The sequence below is a fragment of the Rhynchophorus ferrugineus genome, unplaced genomic scaffold, assembly GCF_030347505.1.
Source record: "Rhynchophorus ferrugineus isolate W39M unplaced genomic scaffold, kcgeb_rfMv2 rfM2, whole genome shotgun sequence".
Classification (NCBI taxonomy): Eukaryota; Metazoa; Arthropoda; class Insecta; order Coleoptera; family Curculionidae; genus Rhynchophorus; species Rhynchophorus ferrugineus.
This window is the reverse complement of record NW_027472581.1, coordinates 26,687,295-26,705,103: the sequence shown is the minus strand read 5'-3', so window position 1 is coordinate 26,705,103 and position 17,809 is coordinate 26,687,295. Positions and strand designations below refer to the sequence as shown.

The 17,809-nt window shown below is 31.0% G+C and overlaps 1 protein-coding gene across 1 annotated transcript in view; it reads left to right on the top strand.

Moving 5' to 3' along the window:
* The first annotated feature begins 8,183 nt into the window (after nucleotides 1-8,183).
* Nucleotides 8,184-17,809, top strand: part of LOC143191711 (UNC93-like protein) — a 211,625-nt gene continuing 201,999 nt past the window's right edge. Inside the window, exon 1 of the mRNA XM_076397069.1 lies at nucleotides 8,184-8,346. Within this exon, the coding sequence (XP_076253184.1) occupies nucleotides 8,303-8,346 (44 nt within the window). The 5' untranslated portion in view covers nucleotides 8,184-8,302. The remainder of the gene's footprint in view (nucleotides 8,347-17,809) is intronic.

Below are 17,809 nucleotides of genomic sequence, written 5' to 3'. Positions count from 1 at the left end.
TCCAGTCCAGATAAACCCTCGTTGATTTTATGTTGATTAAGAATTTTCCATCTTTTTTATATTCATCTTTTGTAAAGCTTAACATTTTAAAGTAGGGTGATCCTTATTATATTTCAGAATCGCGCTCAATATGGTGATTCTATATGTTATAGTTTTTCATGTGATAATTTTTGTATTGAATTCATTTTTCAAAACAAGCTCTCTGAAATTGGTTACAACTGCTGAATTTTTAAAATTTTAAATAACAGGTCAATTGAAAAGTCTCCGGCCTATCATAGTAAAACACATTTTTTGGCAAAATTTTTTTTATTCAACATAATTCCCTTCAAGGGTATTACACTGATTATAGCGACACTCCAACTTTTCGATAACATTTTTGTAGTACGATTTGTCCTTTGCTTCAAAATATGCCTCAGTTTTGACGATCACCTCTTCATTCGCCGAAAATTTATTCCCAGCGAGCATTCTTTTGGATCTGAGAAAAGGAAATAGTCGCTGGAGGCCAGATCTGGAAAATACGAAGGATGAGGAAGCAATTCGAAGCCCAGTTCATGGATTTTTGCCATCGTTTTCACTGATTTGTGACACGGTGCATTGTCTTGGTAAAGCAGCACTTTCTTCTTCTTCAAATGGGGCCGTTTTTCGCCGATTTCGTCCTTCAAACGGTCCAATAACGCTATGTAATAGTGGCTGTTATTGGTCTTTCCTTTTTCAAGGTATTTAAAGTGAAAATTATTCCATGCGCATCTCAAAATACAGACGCTATAACATTGCCAGCCGACTGTTTATCGTGTGCAGTCCACTTGGATAACTATCGATTGGACTTGAACGGATTGGACGGAGTGAAATAATGGAGTTTGTTTGTTTGTTTCATCCATTGTCACATATCGACGCAAAAACTCGGGTTTATTACTCTTGATCAACTTCAAACACTACTCCGAATCATGAACTCGTGGTTGTTTTTGGTCAAAAGTGAGCTCGCGCGGCACACACTTTGCACAGGGTTTTCTCATAACCAAATATTCATGAATAATATGATATACACGTTCAGTTGATATCTCCAGAGTGTTTCCTATTTCATTCAATTTCAATTTAAGGTCATTCAAAATCATTTTATGGTTTTTAAAATGTTTTCGTCGATAACAACCTCTTTTGGGCGTCCATTGCATTCACCGTCTTCGGTGCTCATTTCACCAAGTCTAAACCTAGCATGCCAATCCTTGATGGTTGATTTTCCTGGGGTAGTGTCCGGAAACTTGGCACCAAGCCAAATTTTTGCTTTAACTGTATTTTTTTCCTTCAAAAAGCAATATTTTATCAACACGCGAAATATCTTTTATCCATTTTTTTTCACAATAATAAAAGTTACTTCACTCAAAATGCTATAATTCATAAACTAATGATCCGATAGCCCAAGTTCATACACGCATATTTTGAGGGTTAGGCCTAACTAAAAACATATGGATTTAATTCTAGTGGCGCAATCTATGTGTCGGGCCGGGGACTTTCAATTGACATGTTATTGATTTAAGCCTCTGCCAGATTGTTCTAATAACATAATCGTTACAATTCAGGACTTGACGACTCTCCTCACAAATAATAGACTAGTACGAAGATGGTGCTGTTACAAATAAAAAATAAAATAAGTTATAGAGAATGAGAAATTTGTAAATAGTCCAGGTTAGGTTAGATTTAGCTATTGCATTTTAATATTTACTACAATATCAGCTGTTACGCATGCGATGCAATGTAAAATAATGACAAGTATCCTAAGTGCATATAAATTCATTACTTTTTTATATTAACTAAAAAAAATGTGGGTAATTTTCCCGCATTGTGTATTGAAATCAATTGAATTGTTTTCAGAAAATGTGTTGATATTTATCTCAATAATAAAGGTAAATAACGGATACTCTTTCTTTTTCAGCTCTGAGTTGTTAAGGCGAGGTCTTCTTTTTTCTCCCCAATGTACACACATTATTTATATCTTTATGTTCCTTTTTTTTCGACCTCCCAAATGGATGAAAATTCCACAACAGGCGAAAAAACACGACAAACAAAAGCTTCCTCGTTGTTCCAGTTCGACATAAAGAAAAAATATCGTTTACGTTTAGTATTTTTTCTTCTACGTCCACTCCATTTCGGCCCACTGATAAAATAAATAAATGCGCATTGTTATATATAACGTTTGTTAAATAATTTTATATTTATCAAAGAAAATAGTTTATGACGAACGTTACTTCAAGGTAAGGTAATTTCTGTAACATTTCTTCTAGGGTTTTGAGGGCAATGGATTAAATAAATTGTATTGATGTTTAAAGGTACTAAATAATGTTCATGCAAAAATCATTATTTGAGAACTAACATGTTAAAAACTCAAACTAACCACCGACAGTAACAAATTATTAATGTGCATTGCATGAAAATTGGATTCAATTCAGTTGTTTTAAATGTTTTCAAGTGTTTTTATATTTTATTTCTTTCTTAATTCGATAAAGTCTATAAAATTGATTACAAAAATATAATCAAACGCCTTATTATAGGATATAAAACACATATCATCATAATTGGAAGGTTTGATTGAAAATATTATGCTCAAACAAGTCAAATACGAGTGTCACTATTTATAATTCGGGAATACAAAAAAAAACAAATAGTTAACATGCGAATATATTTTTATTATTTTTCAAAGTACTCGCCATGATGATCGATAAACTTTTGCATCCACTTAAACCAATTTTCAAAGCATTTATTCCATTCCGAATGAGGTATCTTCAAAATATGATTTGTGAACACTTCAATAGTTTCTTCGAGGAAGAAAATTGACCACGCAGTTTATTCTTCACGGATGGGAACAAAAAGAAGTCATTGGGTGCCAAGTCAGGGCTGTACGGCGGAGACCCATCAATTCTATGTTTTGAGTGTTCAAATAGTATCTTGTTTTGCACACGCCACCAACTTTTTACACAACCGAAATTCATTTCTTCTTTATGTAAAATAACACTATGCATACCGGGTAGAGGTAAATATTTCATTCTAATTTATCGGCGACATATCAAATATGTTTAGAAACGCATACATGACAAACTAACATTAATATTTATATATTAGACTAATTGAATTTGATTGTAAATTAACATATGTAAGCAATATTAAGCAAAACTTATTTATAATTTCGGCTATATGACCTATTTCAATAATTAGTCTTAATATAATTGCAAACTTGAAATTGAAATTATTGAAACTAATTAATAATTATAATTATTAATTAGTTTCAATAATGAAAATTTACAACGTATTTGCTTTATTATTAATTTCCAATTGATTTTTATATATCGGTTGTGAAACTTTTATGTTAGAATAGCAGCAAAATGTCACTATACACTAATCAATTTTAATTATATTCTACAGATAAAATCAAGGAAATGATATATATAAATATATTTCCAACTATTATGGTCATAATATTAATTTGTTATTAATAATACTTTAATACCTAATGCGTTCAATTTATAAAACAGTGATATTACTTGTTATATATACTGCTCGACAAAAGTATAGAACTTTATAGTTATATTTATTTATACTAAAATATTTAGTATTTTAAATTTCAAAGAAAGGTTTCAAATTTCTATTTTGCAAATGGTAATTATAAAAAAAACGTGTCGAAATTTTGAATTGATTTTCTTTTCTTTCATTGAAGGGATTTACATGTATTGATAATCTCCATAGTACAAAATTGTTGAAATAATATGGAAAAAGTTTTTCACAACAGGTGAGAGAAATTATGTTTAATAATAATCTCATATAAAATAATTATTAACAGCATGAAATTATTTTGTTTTAATTTTATGCTTATAGTTTATATGTTAACTATATTAACATGTAAAAATAACCACACATTAAACGCACTATATTAAATAATCGCTTCTTAGCTTCTTTCCAAAAAGAACTATATTGTCGACATAAAATATCAAGTAAAACTTATTAAACACAGTTGTTTCAGAGAAAAAAGTCACTCGCCTATGTTATTCTTTTTTCAACGTGTTACTCCTTCATTTTTGTCAAGATTTGTCTCATATGTACTTGTTATTAAGTTTATTTTTTACTTTATAATTTAAAAAGATACTAGCATAATATCCTCTTATAAGGACTGTGGCTCTTCCATCCAAATCATCTTGCGCTTGTCAGCTTTTAGTTTTTCATACTACTTAGCCATTGTGTCTGAAATAATTTAAACCCAATTAATAAATATTTCACCTTCAAAATAGTAATAAAATATATACAAAATACATCATGCAGTAAATACAAATCCATACCTGTTTATATAATTTCTGTCCCTATCATTGACGGATTAATTGCCTGATGACTCCATTTATACATTTTGTGCCACCATATAAAGGTAATATTCTTAATTTAAGGTTTTATTATGTCTATCTCATAGTGAAATTTATATATATACATTATTTTCTCTTGGGTCTGAATATATCTTCTGGTGATTTTGGATCACTTTGCAATGGTTACAGAATTGTAAATGATAAGCCGTATAAAAATAAGAGTTTTATCTTATGTAGGCTTACGCTGTCTATAGGCCGTAAGCAGTTGGGACGCGGCCTCCTCTGAATATTCCAAGAAATATGGAGATCCTCTCCTCACACCTAAGAATGTTGAGCCGCCGCCAAATCAGGGCAGTCTTGGCACGAGTGTGACCTGAGGAAGAAGGAAAAGCCCTAATCCAAGGGCAATTGAATAAGCTTCTGAGCTGGCTCCTCGAATAAACCATAGTAGAATCCAGTAGTTTTATTATAAAAACCACGTGGCCACCCTCCATTCTCACATGTTATATTCTTAGGTTAAACTTTAAACGAGTTGAATTTCAATATTATTCGTATTTTCTTCCTTATTATAACTTTGCTTATTATGTCACCGGTCATACTTACAATAAAGTGATAGTTTTTTAAAAACTATTAGACGGTACATATTATTTCAGCAATATGCATTGCTATTTAGGAAAGGAACACTACACGTACCGTCGAAAAATGATTTCAAACGATGAAAACCGTCAAATGATTTTTGGAGACCGAAACTTTCCGAGAGGAACCGATCGGCTTACGAATTGATTTGGATCACCGGGAACGGAGAGATTTTCTCCGAATTTTCGCGCAGGTGTTCGCGCAATCCCCGAACGTTCGCTTCGTTCAACTCTGTACTCACTGTAAGATACAGCGACGAATGTTCCGTTTTTAAAGTCATTTATGCAGGCTTACCACAATGCAGCGTCAATATCTAGGCATTAGACCCTAAAGCGAGAGAGAAAGATAAAATCCGGAGAGAATGTCCTAAAATATTCTGCAATAACAACATTTTCCTCTTCACTACCCCATATTAACACTTACTGCCCATTCCAAATTTAAAATATGAAATTTCCCAATGGACGCTTTATATTTTTGTAAATTTAGTATTTATTATTTTGTAATTTTCTTTGCGCCTCGATATGTTTTCCTTACATAAGATATTGTTAATAATAAAAATTAACGAAAGAAAATTGATTTTTTTTCGCCCGTGGTCGCCCCAAAACAGTATTTTTCTTGCATAGTTTATATAAATGTGCGATTTTCTGATGTTTCCATACTTTTTTAAATATATTTCAAAGGCACCTTTGTGGGTTTATCTGGACTGGACCGAAAGTACACGTTAAGACCTCGAACCACGGTCATCAGCATTAAGCCTACCGATTGGCAAGTGACCAACTTTTGAAGTCATCGCAGAGGACATCCGGTCTTACCCAGCCTGGTTACTGGCGTGACTGGGATCATTTTCCTTGTCGTATTATACACTCTCGCCTAGAACAATCACAAATTTTAAATAATCACAAACATAAATTTACGACCATGCCCCAGCAAGATTCGAACCCGCGGCTATCGCTAGAGTAGGAGGACCGTCCTATCGCCTTTACCACTGCGCCACCAAGCCGGCATCTCTATACATTTTGGGTATATTAGCAAAGGTAATTTAAAGTGGTAGAATATTAACGCTTACTTTTAAAAGCTGTAAATTGCAAACAGTGAATTGTCTTTTAATGATGTATCATTTTATATCAGGTTCCGGCAACGTCTCTGCTACTTCGCGGTCCCCATGGTATGCTTTTTATTAACACAAAAAATACCGGTTATTAATACATTGCCAAAAACTGTGTAGTATATCATTGCCGTTGACCCTTCTTAACCGTTTTTAAAATATCTTCGAAACTGTGGCTTGATAAGTAGAGGTAAGATGAAATTAAATGCTACATGGTGAGTTAATGTTACTGAATGTTTGCCAATAAAAATAAAATGGTAACTAATTGGACACTGTTCATAACATATGTAGCTGTGCAAGTTTTTTTTACTCATCTCTGCAGTCTTATTTATTTTCCTCATCCACCAGAACATGGGATACCTAATTATTATTACATTGTTCTTGCTCAAGGTATTGTGAATAATTAATAGTTTTAGAAAAGATCACCATTTGAATAATATAATATCTGAAATTATACGAGAATGTTCGTTAAATTTGGATTTGTACATTCTTTTGCCAAGAAATAAAAATGTCTAGAGATAGCTTTGCACAAGCGAATTAAAACAGGTTTCTCGTGACTTTACAGAACATTTGGATAATATAACATAATAGCAGTATCACAAAAATATATCCTAGCTATATGCTTGCAGTTTAAACTATTACCACATATACACTTTAACGTTTTTAAATATACGTTTTCAAAATATTTTTATTATAGTGGCTCTCATCAGTATGAAATTAAAGGCACATATTCATCTGTTCATGTTGTAATTTTCAATAAAACTCTATGTACTAGGTACCTCTAGGTATGTCCTTTGAAAATACTATTATATTTGTACTTACTTCTAGTTCTTTTAAAAAATTCTAATATGGGCTGAGCAACTGCTGATTTCAATATTTTACTTGTAGCCTTATTTTTCTTTTCGATAAGTTAAGAGGAATGATCTGTGAATATACACATATTATATATTTCAATTCAATTATTGATATAAATTTTAATGAAAGAATTAATATTAAAATTACATTTAGGAATTGCATTTTGGTGAAACAAAGATCTTCCACATTCCATATGGAGTCCATAACAACCTTGTCGGTCTGGAATGCAAAGAACAGGAAGGTTTCTGTTCGAAAGCTTGATCTCGAAGACCATAAGAGGTTTCCTGAAGTTTATAATTATTTACTTTTAAAAACCAATTCTGTGCTCAAGCAAAATCCTCTAGAAATTACTTAATTTTATTTGAACCTTAGCACTTAACTATCGCGTTTTACTAACACTCTTATTAAACAACGCTATTACTATGACGTTGCATTGAAATAAAAAATATTTACCTTAACTACTACAAAAATAATATTATAACAACATAACAATTCGCTCAAATTTATACCCAAAAATAGGAAAAAAAAACTAAAGAATATAACAAAATTAGAAAATTTAATATCAAAATAGAAAAAAGAAATATCCAGCCCTCTAGTGATTTAGAGGCGCAAAACATGGTTACAGGTGTACCCATTTAAATTCCCTTCTATATTTCTTTCTTTTGTAAGTGCACTATTTCAATTTACTTTCTCATGGTGCACAGAAGGGTAACTTATTTTTCCTATAGATCTAATAGATGATATACGAAAGGACTATGAATATATTCCATTATATAGAAAATCTATGGCATGGTTTTGGAGTATTTTACTAACATTTACATTCATTATCATTAATATCAATATGACATGAAATAAATAATCAATTTTAGTTATATTCAAATGAAAAAAACCAAGGATATGCCGTATATAATATATAATTTTCCCACTGTTATGGCCACTAAAGAAAATCGTTCCACACAAGTAGAATTATGACCGTGATATTTCCCATGCAGTTTCCGTTAAGACGAACCTTGGATACTATCGTAACATGATCATAAAAATAAATTTAAACTTATTGGAAATGGTGATACTCATTGTCTGCTTATACCACTACCACAAAGGCGAAAAGCCACCGCCAAAGAACGCATTTCTCAATCGATGAAAATCAACGGAACGGATGGAAGTGGCAAGGCCACTAAATCTTGCTTAGTTTCGATCGTCGGTAATTTTCTAATGCGAGCTCTAATGGTTCGCTAAGTAGGCGCTGGAAGCCATTCATCCTTATCGCGCGAAATAAGACAAGTGCCGAACCGATTTTGTTTTGGTTTGCCGGTGACAGTTAGTTGTACAAAAGCGTGCGCGATCGCAGTTTTCGTCACCTATCGCCAAAATGGTTTACACGATATCGGACAAAGTAGAAAAATGCGTCGAAATGTGAGTGTTACTCTTAGTTATCTGTTAATGAAATAGTTATATTTGAATAGTAATTAATAGTTATTTACACACTGATTTAAGAACTTCAAATTATTGGAATATTAAAAATATGACTATTAAATTACTAGTATTAAATCGCCTTATTATCAACTTTATATTAGGTTGTTAATAAACTAATAGCGTTTTGGTAAACAGTGTTTTAATTCTGTTGTGTTTATGAGTTTTGCCCCTGTGAAAACATCATTCGGATCACTAATGATTGGTCTGTGAAGAAGAAATGTAATCTTGAAGGATGATGTATATCGTGCGTTACAAAAAATATGCACAGAAATATGTGAAGTAAACTAATCATGTTACATATTCAGATGGTTATTTGGTTTATTCCTATCTTGGAATGAACTGAAACAGTCAGCTTCAGATGTTCTTGAAACCTCCTGCTCAATGCTCTTTCTATTGTCATATATTTACTGTAATTTATTGTAGTATATAGTATTTTTAACTGTATTAATTATTTTTAGATTTATTTAAAATTAATTTGGTGAAATTTTGTTTTATAATATTTAGTCAACTTATTAGTAGTTCAATTTTATACAGTAAATAAATTAGTAGCGGTTTAATGTAAACCGTTTTATTTCTGTTGTGTTTATGAATTGTGCTCGGTGAAGCATCATTCACAACAATAATGATTGGTGCGCAATGAAGAAGTGTAACATCAAATGCTGAAATACATCCTGAACTTTGAAAGAAGACAAAAATATATGAAAATAACTAATTACATTATTTATTCAGACGTTTGCTCAATGTTGGAGTGATCTATTTTATCCTCCCTAGGTAATTTTATTTAGTATTAATAATAAACTATCAATTATTAATGCTCTTTCAATTTTTTGAGGTTTATTATGTTTTTAGCTGAAATAATTTGTCTATGAGCTATGATTTAGCTTTATGATTATTATTAATTATGATTTTCATATTAATACAAAATATTATATTGGTCTATCTTCTTCCAGCGATCAATTTCAACCATAAGATTTTACTTGCCCTCAGAAGCGAGCCTAATATTTTCATTATTTTTTCTTAGTCGTGTAACTGGATATACGTAATGTTAAAAAGTCAGTTTCCCTATTATTTAATTAGAAAAATATAATTATTTTTTTACTGTAATTATTAAGATATTAAGAAATTATTATTTAAGTAATTCAATTGTAATAATTAATTGTGTATTTTTCTAAAGTAATTTTGTGAAACTTTGGTTACTAGTATTGAACCAACTTAACCTAAATTTACCATAAACAATTACCATAAACAAGATTTTTATGAGTAATGTTTTAATTCATTGTATTTATGAATTATAGTCTGGTTAAAACATCATTCCAAACATTAGTGATTTGTTCGTGATGTAACATTAAAAGCTTAAGTGTATCTTGCAGTTTAAGGAAAGACCGTACAAAGAGGACACGCAAAATATGCGAAGAAAACTAATCAGATTATTTATTCGGATGATTGGTTGATTTTTTGCTATTTTGGAATGAATTTAAACAGTCACCTTCATCATTATGTATGTACTATATATTTTATTGAAAATTCATCGTCATTCATTTTTATTTTCGTGTTCCTTCTTCCAGCGACCTATCTCAACCGTAAGTTTTTTCTTACCATCAGAACGAATAATTTAATTTTTTTCTTTGCCATTTAATCAAATATCTTTAATGCAATAATATGAACTACTCCTCTACAATTAATTCAAATATATATTTATTTTGATTTCAAGAAAATGTTTTAATTTTTGTCGAAGTTATTAATGGATTAAATCAAGATATTAAAATTGAATAATTATAATAATTAAAATAAGTTCAATATTGAATTATTAATTAATATTAAATTTTCTACAAGTTAGTTGTGATTTGGTGAATACCTTTTTATTTCTGTTGTGCTTATTAATTGTGTTCCATTGGAAATATCAATCGCAACATTAATGATTGATGCGTGATGAAAAAATATAATGTCGAAACCTGATGTATATCCTGTATTGTAAAAAATATACATAAATATATGGGGAAAAGCTAATCAGATTATTTATTAAGATATATGTTAGATTTATTGCTATCTTGGAATGAATTAAATTTGTCTCTTTCTGATGTTCTTCATAAGTTTTCTATACATGTTCGTTGTATCGCTAATAGCAAGTTTTATTTATTATTAATAACGTATTATCTGTTAATAAAGCTCATTTTGTCTTTGCATATCAAAATGTCTTGCTACCTAAGAATGTCAAAAAGATATCGATAATTTTGGGCCCGATATTTTTCGGTATTAAGAAAAGATAAGAAAAAAGTATCAATATGTTTAAAGAGGAGTATCAAACTTTTAGATGCAATTTAAAATTTTCGAAGGACAATGTGTAAGTTTTTTGAGACTTATCACTTTAAGATTATTGTGTGAATTACTGTCACTAAATATAGGATTGAATGAAAAGCAGCTTATTTACACGAAAATTGAAAACCTTTTTATTAAAAATATTGTCAAAAACTGGCTACTAATTTTGATAATATTTTTCGGATAAGAGACGAATCTGTCAGAAGAACTGGGTTTTTAACCGCTATCTACAAAATTAAATTTTATTTTACCTTCCCTATCAACTTAACTCCAATTAGACACTGGATAGCTATTTTCTTCCTTGCTTTACATTTTCTTTCACAAATCAACTTTCCATAGTTTACACTATTTGCGTGTTTTTAAAGGGATTAATTATTTTTCATCCGTAATCTTTTCCAGTTTGATAGAACATATAGAAGGGTCTTATTACATTGACTTTCTATTGCAATAATCGCGGGTTCAAATTGTGGTCTCTACGTCTGCAACCAGTCTGGGTAAGACCAGAAATATGTATGAGTGGTCTCTAAGTTAGTCAATTACCAATCGTAGTTCGAAGTCCACGTTATACGTTAGGGCTATTTGCTACTAGCCAAAATGTAAACTTTTTAGTTACCCCAGTTGTCCCTGGCTTTGCAAATCAAATTTGTTGTTTTAAAATCGCTAAAAGCACTTCAGATAAATTTGCTCGTCGTTCTTTTGTATTAAAATATTGAATGAAAATCCCATGTAAAATTTCATTGTTATTTATATTTAAATGTTACATGTTATTTACAAATTAAATGTAATAAAGTATAATACACAATAAGCACTGATTTAGGGGAAATATATACTTGGCGATAGCAATTGATTCCTCCACGCCTTTTTTTAGCCAACAACATTTTTAATAAGTAATAAAATTGTATTAATACTTGATAATAAAAACAAAATTTACTTGATATTATGTAATTATATAACTCGTTGGATATTTTTACAGCTTGATTGGAAAGTAAAATCTCAGGTCCCATATTGCCGAAACATATAGCACAATTAAATATCACGTAATTGTACACAACGAAATTTTCCACTTACGGCACTTATTTTTACATTATTTCCTAATAGGTTGAAATCAAAATATCAACTACCAGATTATAATTTTCGCTCGATTGCAACAACTGAATTTGACAAAATGTCGTAATAAAATTGCATCAAAACTACATATTATTTTTGTTCCAATTTACTGACGTAAACGTAAATTTCGATTTTGTTTGCCGAAAAATGACAATACCATTATTTCTATTATAACTGTTACTAGATTTTAAAATTAAATTAAACGAATTTTATTGATATATTATATAACAACTTAGAATAAATAGTTGTTCAATTATTTTTAAAATGTATACATGTTAATTCGTTAATTCTACAACTATTAATAGATGGATGTTTATTTTTTACTATTTTTAACCGACGTCGAAAACGGAGGAGGTTCTATGTTTGGCTGTATATCTTTTTTTTAACGTATGTTCGCGGATTTCTCCGCCAATTGTGGACCGAATTGGAAATATGGGTACAATGTTATTGCTGGGCTGATTGTGACGGAAAATCAGAAGTCGATCATTTCAAAAGCCATTCAGTTTGCTTTTTAAGTATTAACCATAGCGTATAGGACCTCGTAGAAATATTGTAGACAACTGCCTTCATGGTGTAATGGTTAAAGCGTTTAGCTCCTAAGCAGAGGTCGCGGATTTGATTCCCGACATTTTTGTTCTAGTTGTATTAGATCATTTGTCAAAGCACCTAAGCTAGGTTTTATTCCTATTTTCCCCATACGGACTGAAACTTTACTTGGCCTACCTGTTGTAATAATAAATGAAAAACTACGTAATTTATTGAGTAAATATCTAAAACTAGAAAGAGAAAAATACAATATTTTTAACCAAAAATTGAACCTACTTATCACTAAAAATTAAAAAATAACCACACTTAGATTTTTTACACAAAAAAATATTTTAAAATAAAATATATTCATAATACTCGTTGTAATAACTAAATAAAAATAAACAAAAACTTTATTTAGCCTATCTACTATACGTGTTTTATATTCAACTATATACACACAATTTAGCTTAATACCTACCTAAGCCTATTTATCTTTTTACAATATTATTTTAACTATTACCAACTGATCACTTTAATGTCGGTGTCCAGTCCAAACAACACAAAAATAATAATATAATTTTAATTATAAATAATATAAATAAAAATTCAATTACCAACAAAACAAATCCAAATTAATATGACTGTTTGGGTTTGGCGAACTATATATTTTCATATTGTTTTATATATTTTCTGTTTTTAATTTATTTTGTTACATAGGTTATATATAATACATAATCTCGTGCATAGTAATTATATACATTCATATATTAATAATTAATTAATTTTAAGTCTGCTTCTCACTGTCTTATCTGAACTGAAATGCGTATCTTTGGCTTTTAGCCACGATCATCGACATTAAATATATCAACTAGAGGGTAACCAAGTAAGAGGCTGTCCCAAAAAACATCTGGTCTTACCCAGCCTGGTTACTGGTGAGACGAATGTTGTACTCTCATATAGTCACTAACAAACATTTTGCTTCCTTTTTTACTGCGATAGATAGTTCTAATATCCTCAATAAATACTTCAGATATGATTATAAGATCCATTTTGGAGACCTTGACGGTTCATTTATCGTCATACCATTATCAAAGACCGACGTAAGTCTATTGTGAGGGAAGTGATGCTTGTCGATCTATGTAACGAATATGAAATGGCGATTTACAAATATATTGCACTAGAATCTATTGCTTTAGATTATTAGTATCTCAATTTTTATTTCACACATAAACCAACATTTTCCAATCTCTACAAGACCAACTGAAATATTTTCCTCCCATAGCGTTGCGTTATCCTCAATCCACAACTAATGGCATTGATGACGTGTAGATTTCACCAAATCTCGGCACTCTTGACGATGAGTTACTATGTGACTGTTTAATTTGACTTAAAAGTTCTTTTGTTTCTACATTTATTATTATATAATAGTTTTATCATAGTTTACAATATTTTATTATGATAGGTCTGTTTTCAGTAAAAAGTGCTGTCAAATTTGTCGAAAGGAATATTATTAATTGGCATATAATAACTTATTTGTAGTTTCATTATTTCATTTAAATAAAGATATCTTAATCTGATCTGCAGAGATGATTAAATAAGAATTGATTGGTTAACTTATAAAGAGAGCTCATGATGAATCAATATCGCAGGAGAAGACTATTTACCCCCAATAATGAAGTGCCCTTAAGACGAATAATTTACTCAAATAACGTAATAATAGTAAAATAATTTTCTTTTATTATAACTTATGTTAATATGCTTTATTTAACAATGTTACGATATTGTATTTTTAAGTCTCATTATTTTTTAGAAACAATAGTCCATCAAGAGTTATTCAACAAAAGTTATATAATGTAATACAGATGTCTGTCAACATCGAGGTTCTATATACTTTAGTACCTTCTGTACTAAAGCATTGTTAAATAAAGCATACTAATATAAATTATAATAAAATGAAATTATCTTATTATTATTACGTTATTTGAGTAAAATTAATCGTCTCAAGAGCCCTTCATTATTGGGAATAAAATAAAACGCTGCTATTGCTTCCAATCAATAAATAAATCAACAACAGAAAATCGCCAAAATATAACAATACATTTAAAATTTATATTAATAACTTAACATATGCAGGCGTTAGCAATTTTATGAAGGCTATAGATGGCAAACGTTCCTCTTTCACGTTAATAAGTAACTTTTATACGAATAAATTCTATACAACTATAAGTTTCTTAACCATCTGATTAGGAAAGTAATAGAAGACATAAAAATTAACTGATTGATTAAATAACTATAGTCAACATGGAGTACTACAGCTATTCATGAATAATTATTTAATGTAATATATAACGGTCGTCATGCGGCAGTTTAAAAGAAATATTTAACGGAGGTTAGTGGATAACCAAAAAGTGTTATAATAACAACATGTGCTGTTCCAGCCAGTCTGGAATAATAAAATTAGTTAATTAAATAAATAATAATTGAATAAATTAATATTATATAGTATATCTAACTAAACAGGCAATGCAACTCGCCATGTGGCCGCATAAACTTACAACATTTATACAAATGAATATCATTTATTATTTTAGTAACAACCAATATTAAATGCATAACTAAAATTAAAATATTTTTTTTTGTTGACGGGTGTCGTCATTTCCGACTATACAACAGAACTGTTATGACCTAAGGGGGACGGGGACAGACATAAAGTGTATATATAAAATAATAAATTAACAAAGCAATAAAATTAATAACACAAATAGGGGGGTTAAAAGAATAAATAGTGTATATACAATTTTAAAATAAACACAAAAAACAGGACTACAAACACAACCATAATGAAGTAGAGGCTCCATCCAGACTGCACACATCAGCACCCATACCAAAGTAGTATTAGTTATTTGACCAGTAATTCTAAACTTAGCATAGGCTAGATTCTATGGAGAAAATCAATCTCTCATAGAAATCCGAGGAGTCTGTCGTTATTTTCTCCTGTTAAGGCATTTTTAGAATTTTGCAGCCCATACTTAGTTCTAATCTGGGTGAGTCGTAGTCAGTCGTTCAATATGTGGTAGACTGAAATAGGGGCAGGTCAGTGGAAGTCATCAAGTGACCGTGCAAGAAACGAGAGTGGCCCAATCTCAGTCGATTCAAAGCTACGGCATAAGGACGAAGGGAAGGAACGCGAAGGGAGGAGAAAAAAATCAGCTTTAACCTCAAATAGCCAGTTGTGGTTTGCTATTCGTAAAGCAAGATACGAATAAAATATAATTATTAAATTACATATTACATTTGTATAATATCTAAATATAAATAATACGTTATTATCAATTAATTTAGTTTTATATTAAATAGGAATATGTTCGTAAGGAACGAAATTTTATCCAACAAAACAGGAGCCGTATCAATCGATCAATGTTTATTTAATTTCAAAACAAAAATAAAAAATAACTGCTTTAATATCGGTAATCTGTTAAATAATTTATTATTTACATTTACAACGACATCGGATATTTAATTAACAACGGTTCACGTTCTGTTACAAATTGAGAAAAACAAAACCTATGGAAAGTTTAATTAAAAGTGGCGCGTTTCTAGTGATTTAATGCTAAAAAATTGCACGTCATGTCCGTAGGGGGATCTGTCAAATTTGCTAGGCATCAATTCGGTAGCAATTCTAATTATTCCTGATTGATATTGTATCGGATGTGATCGACTGTTTTTTTAGTTATCGGAAGTTGGAGGATTGGCTTATCCGAACTGAAATAATTTTATAAATTCATATGAACATAACATAATAGAAGTCAGTTCATTCAATAGACAATTCTTCGTATTCATAACAGGTCAATCCCCGGCCTACTATAGTAAAATATATTTTTGTGCAAAATTAGTTGTTTTATTCAACATAATTCCTTTCAAGGGTGACACACTGATTATAGCGACCCTCCGACTTTTCGATACCATTTTTGTAGTACGATTTGCCCTTTGCTGCAAAATAGGCCTCAGTTTCGGCAATCGCCCCTTCATTCGACGAAAATTTCTTCCCAGCGAGCATTCTTTTGAGATCTGAGAACAGGAAGTAGTCGCTGGGGGCCAGATCTGAAGAAAGCGGTGGATGAAGAGGAAATTCGAAATCCAATTCATGGATTTTTGACACGATGCATTGACTTTGTGAAGCAGCACTTTCTTTTCTTAAAATGCGGCGGGTTTTTCGGTGATTTCGTCCTTAAAACGGTCCAATAACGTTATGTAATAGTCGCTGTTCCTTCCGTTTTCAAAACGCCATAATCTTGACAGCCGACTGTTGCGTTTCCCCACCCTTTGCATCGTGTGCATTCCACTCGGATGACTTGGAAATGATGGAGCCATATTTCATCCATTGTCACATATCGATGCAAAAACTTGGGTTTATTTAGCATGATCATCTTCAAACACTCCACCGAATCATCAACTCGTCATTGTTTTTAGTCAAAAGTGAGTTCGCGCGGCACCCACTTTGCACAGAGCTTTCTCTGTTGATGTAACGTTCAGTTGATATCTTTGGAGTGTCTGCTATTTCATTCGATTTCAATTTACGGTCATTCAAAATCATTTTGTGGATTTTTTAAATGTTTTCATCGGCAACAACCTTTTCGGCGTCCACTGCGTTCACCGTCTTCGGTGCTCATTTCACCACGTCTAAACTTAGCATACCAATCCTTGATGGTTGATTTTTATGGGGCAGTGTCCGGAAACTCGGCATCGAGCCAAGGTTTCGCTTCAACTGTATTTCTTTTCCCTTCAAAAAGCAATATTTTATCAACACGCGAAATTCCTTTTTATCCCTCTTTTTCACAATAACAAAAGTTGCTTCACTCAAAATGCTATAATCCACAAACTAATGATCCTACAGATGTCAAATTCATACACGCATCTTTTGAGGGTTAGGGCTAACTAAAAAACATATCGATTTCATTCTTGTAGAGCCTTCTATATGTCAGGCCGGGGACTTTTCAATTATTGCCAGAACTAAATATAATTCCCACAAAACTGACGATTTAATAGAACCATGGACGATTGCAATAATTTGTATATGAAGTAATTGTTTTGATAGCGCTAGACGTTTTGTATGGTTACAAGTCCTATCTATAAATTTTGTTATTAATTTTGTATTATAAGTTTATATGAGAATTGAGGATGGGCACGTGGTGAAGTGGTAGAAACTTACGTAATTATTTATGATTTATTCGAGTGATTGCCATTTACAATTGACAACACAGATACTCGTGGAAGCCCGGAGAAAGAAGAGACCCTCGGGTTTTTTTCCAGGTTCTGATGATGGTATTTGTGATGAAAAAGGTTTTGCGGGCGACAGAGACACTGGGTTACTACTTGGTTTGTTGTATTTGGTTTAGCTACCGGGATTTATGGATGGGTAGGGATTCGATCAGGTTGTTTTCGTGTTCTAAGG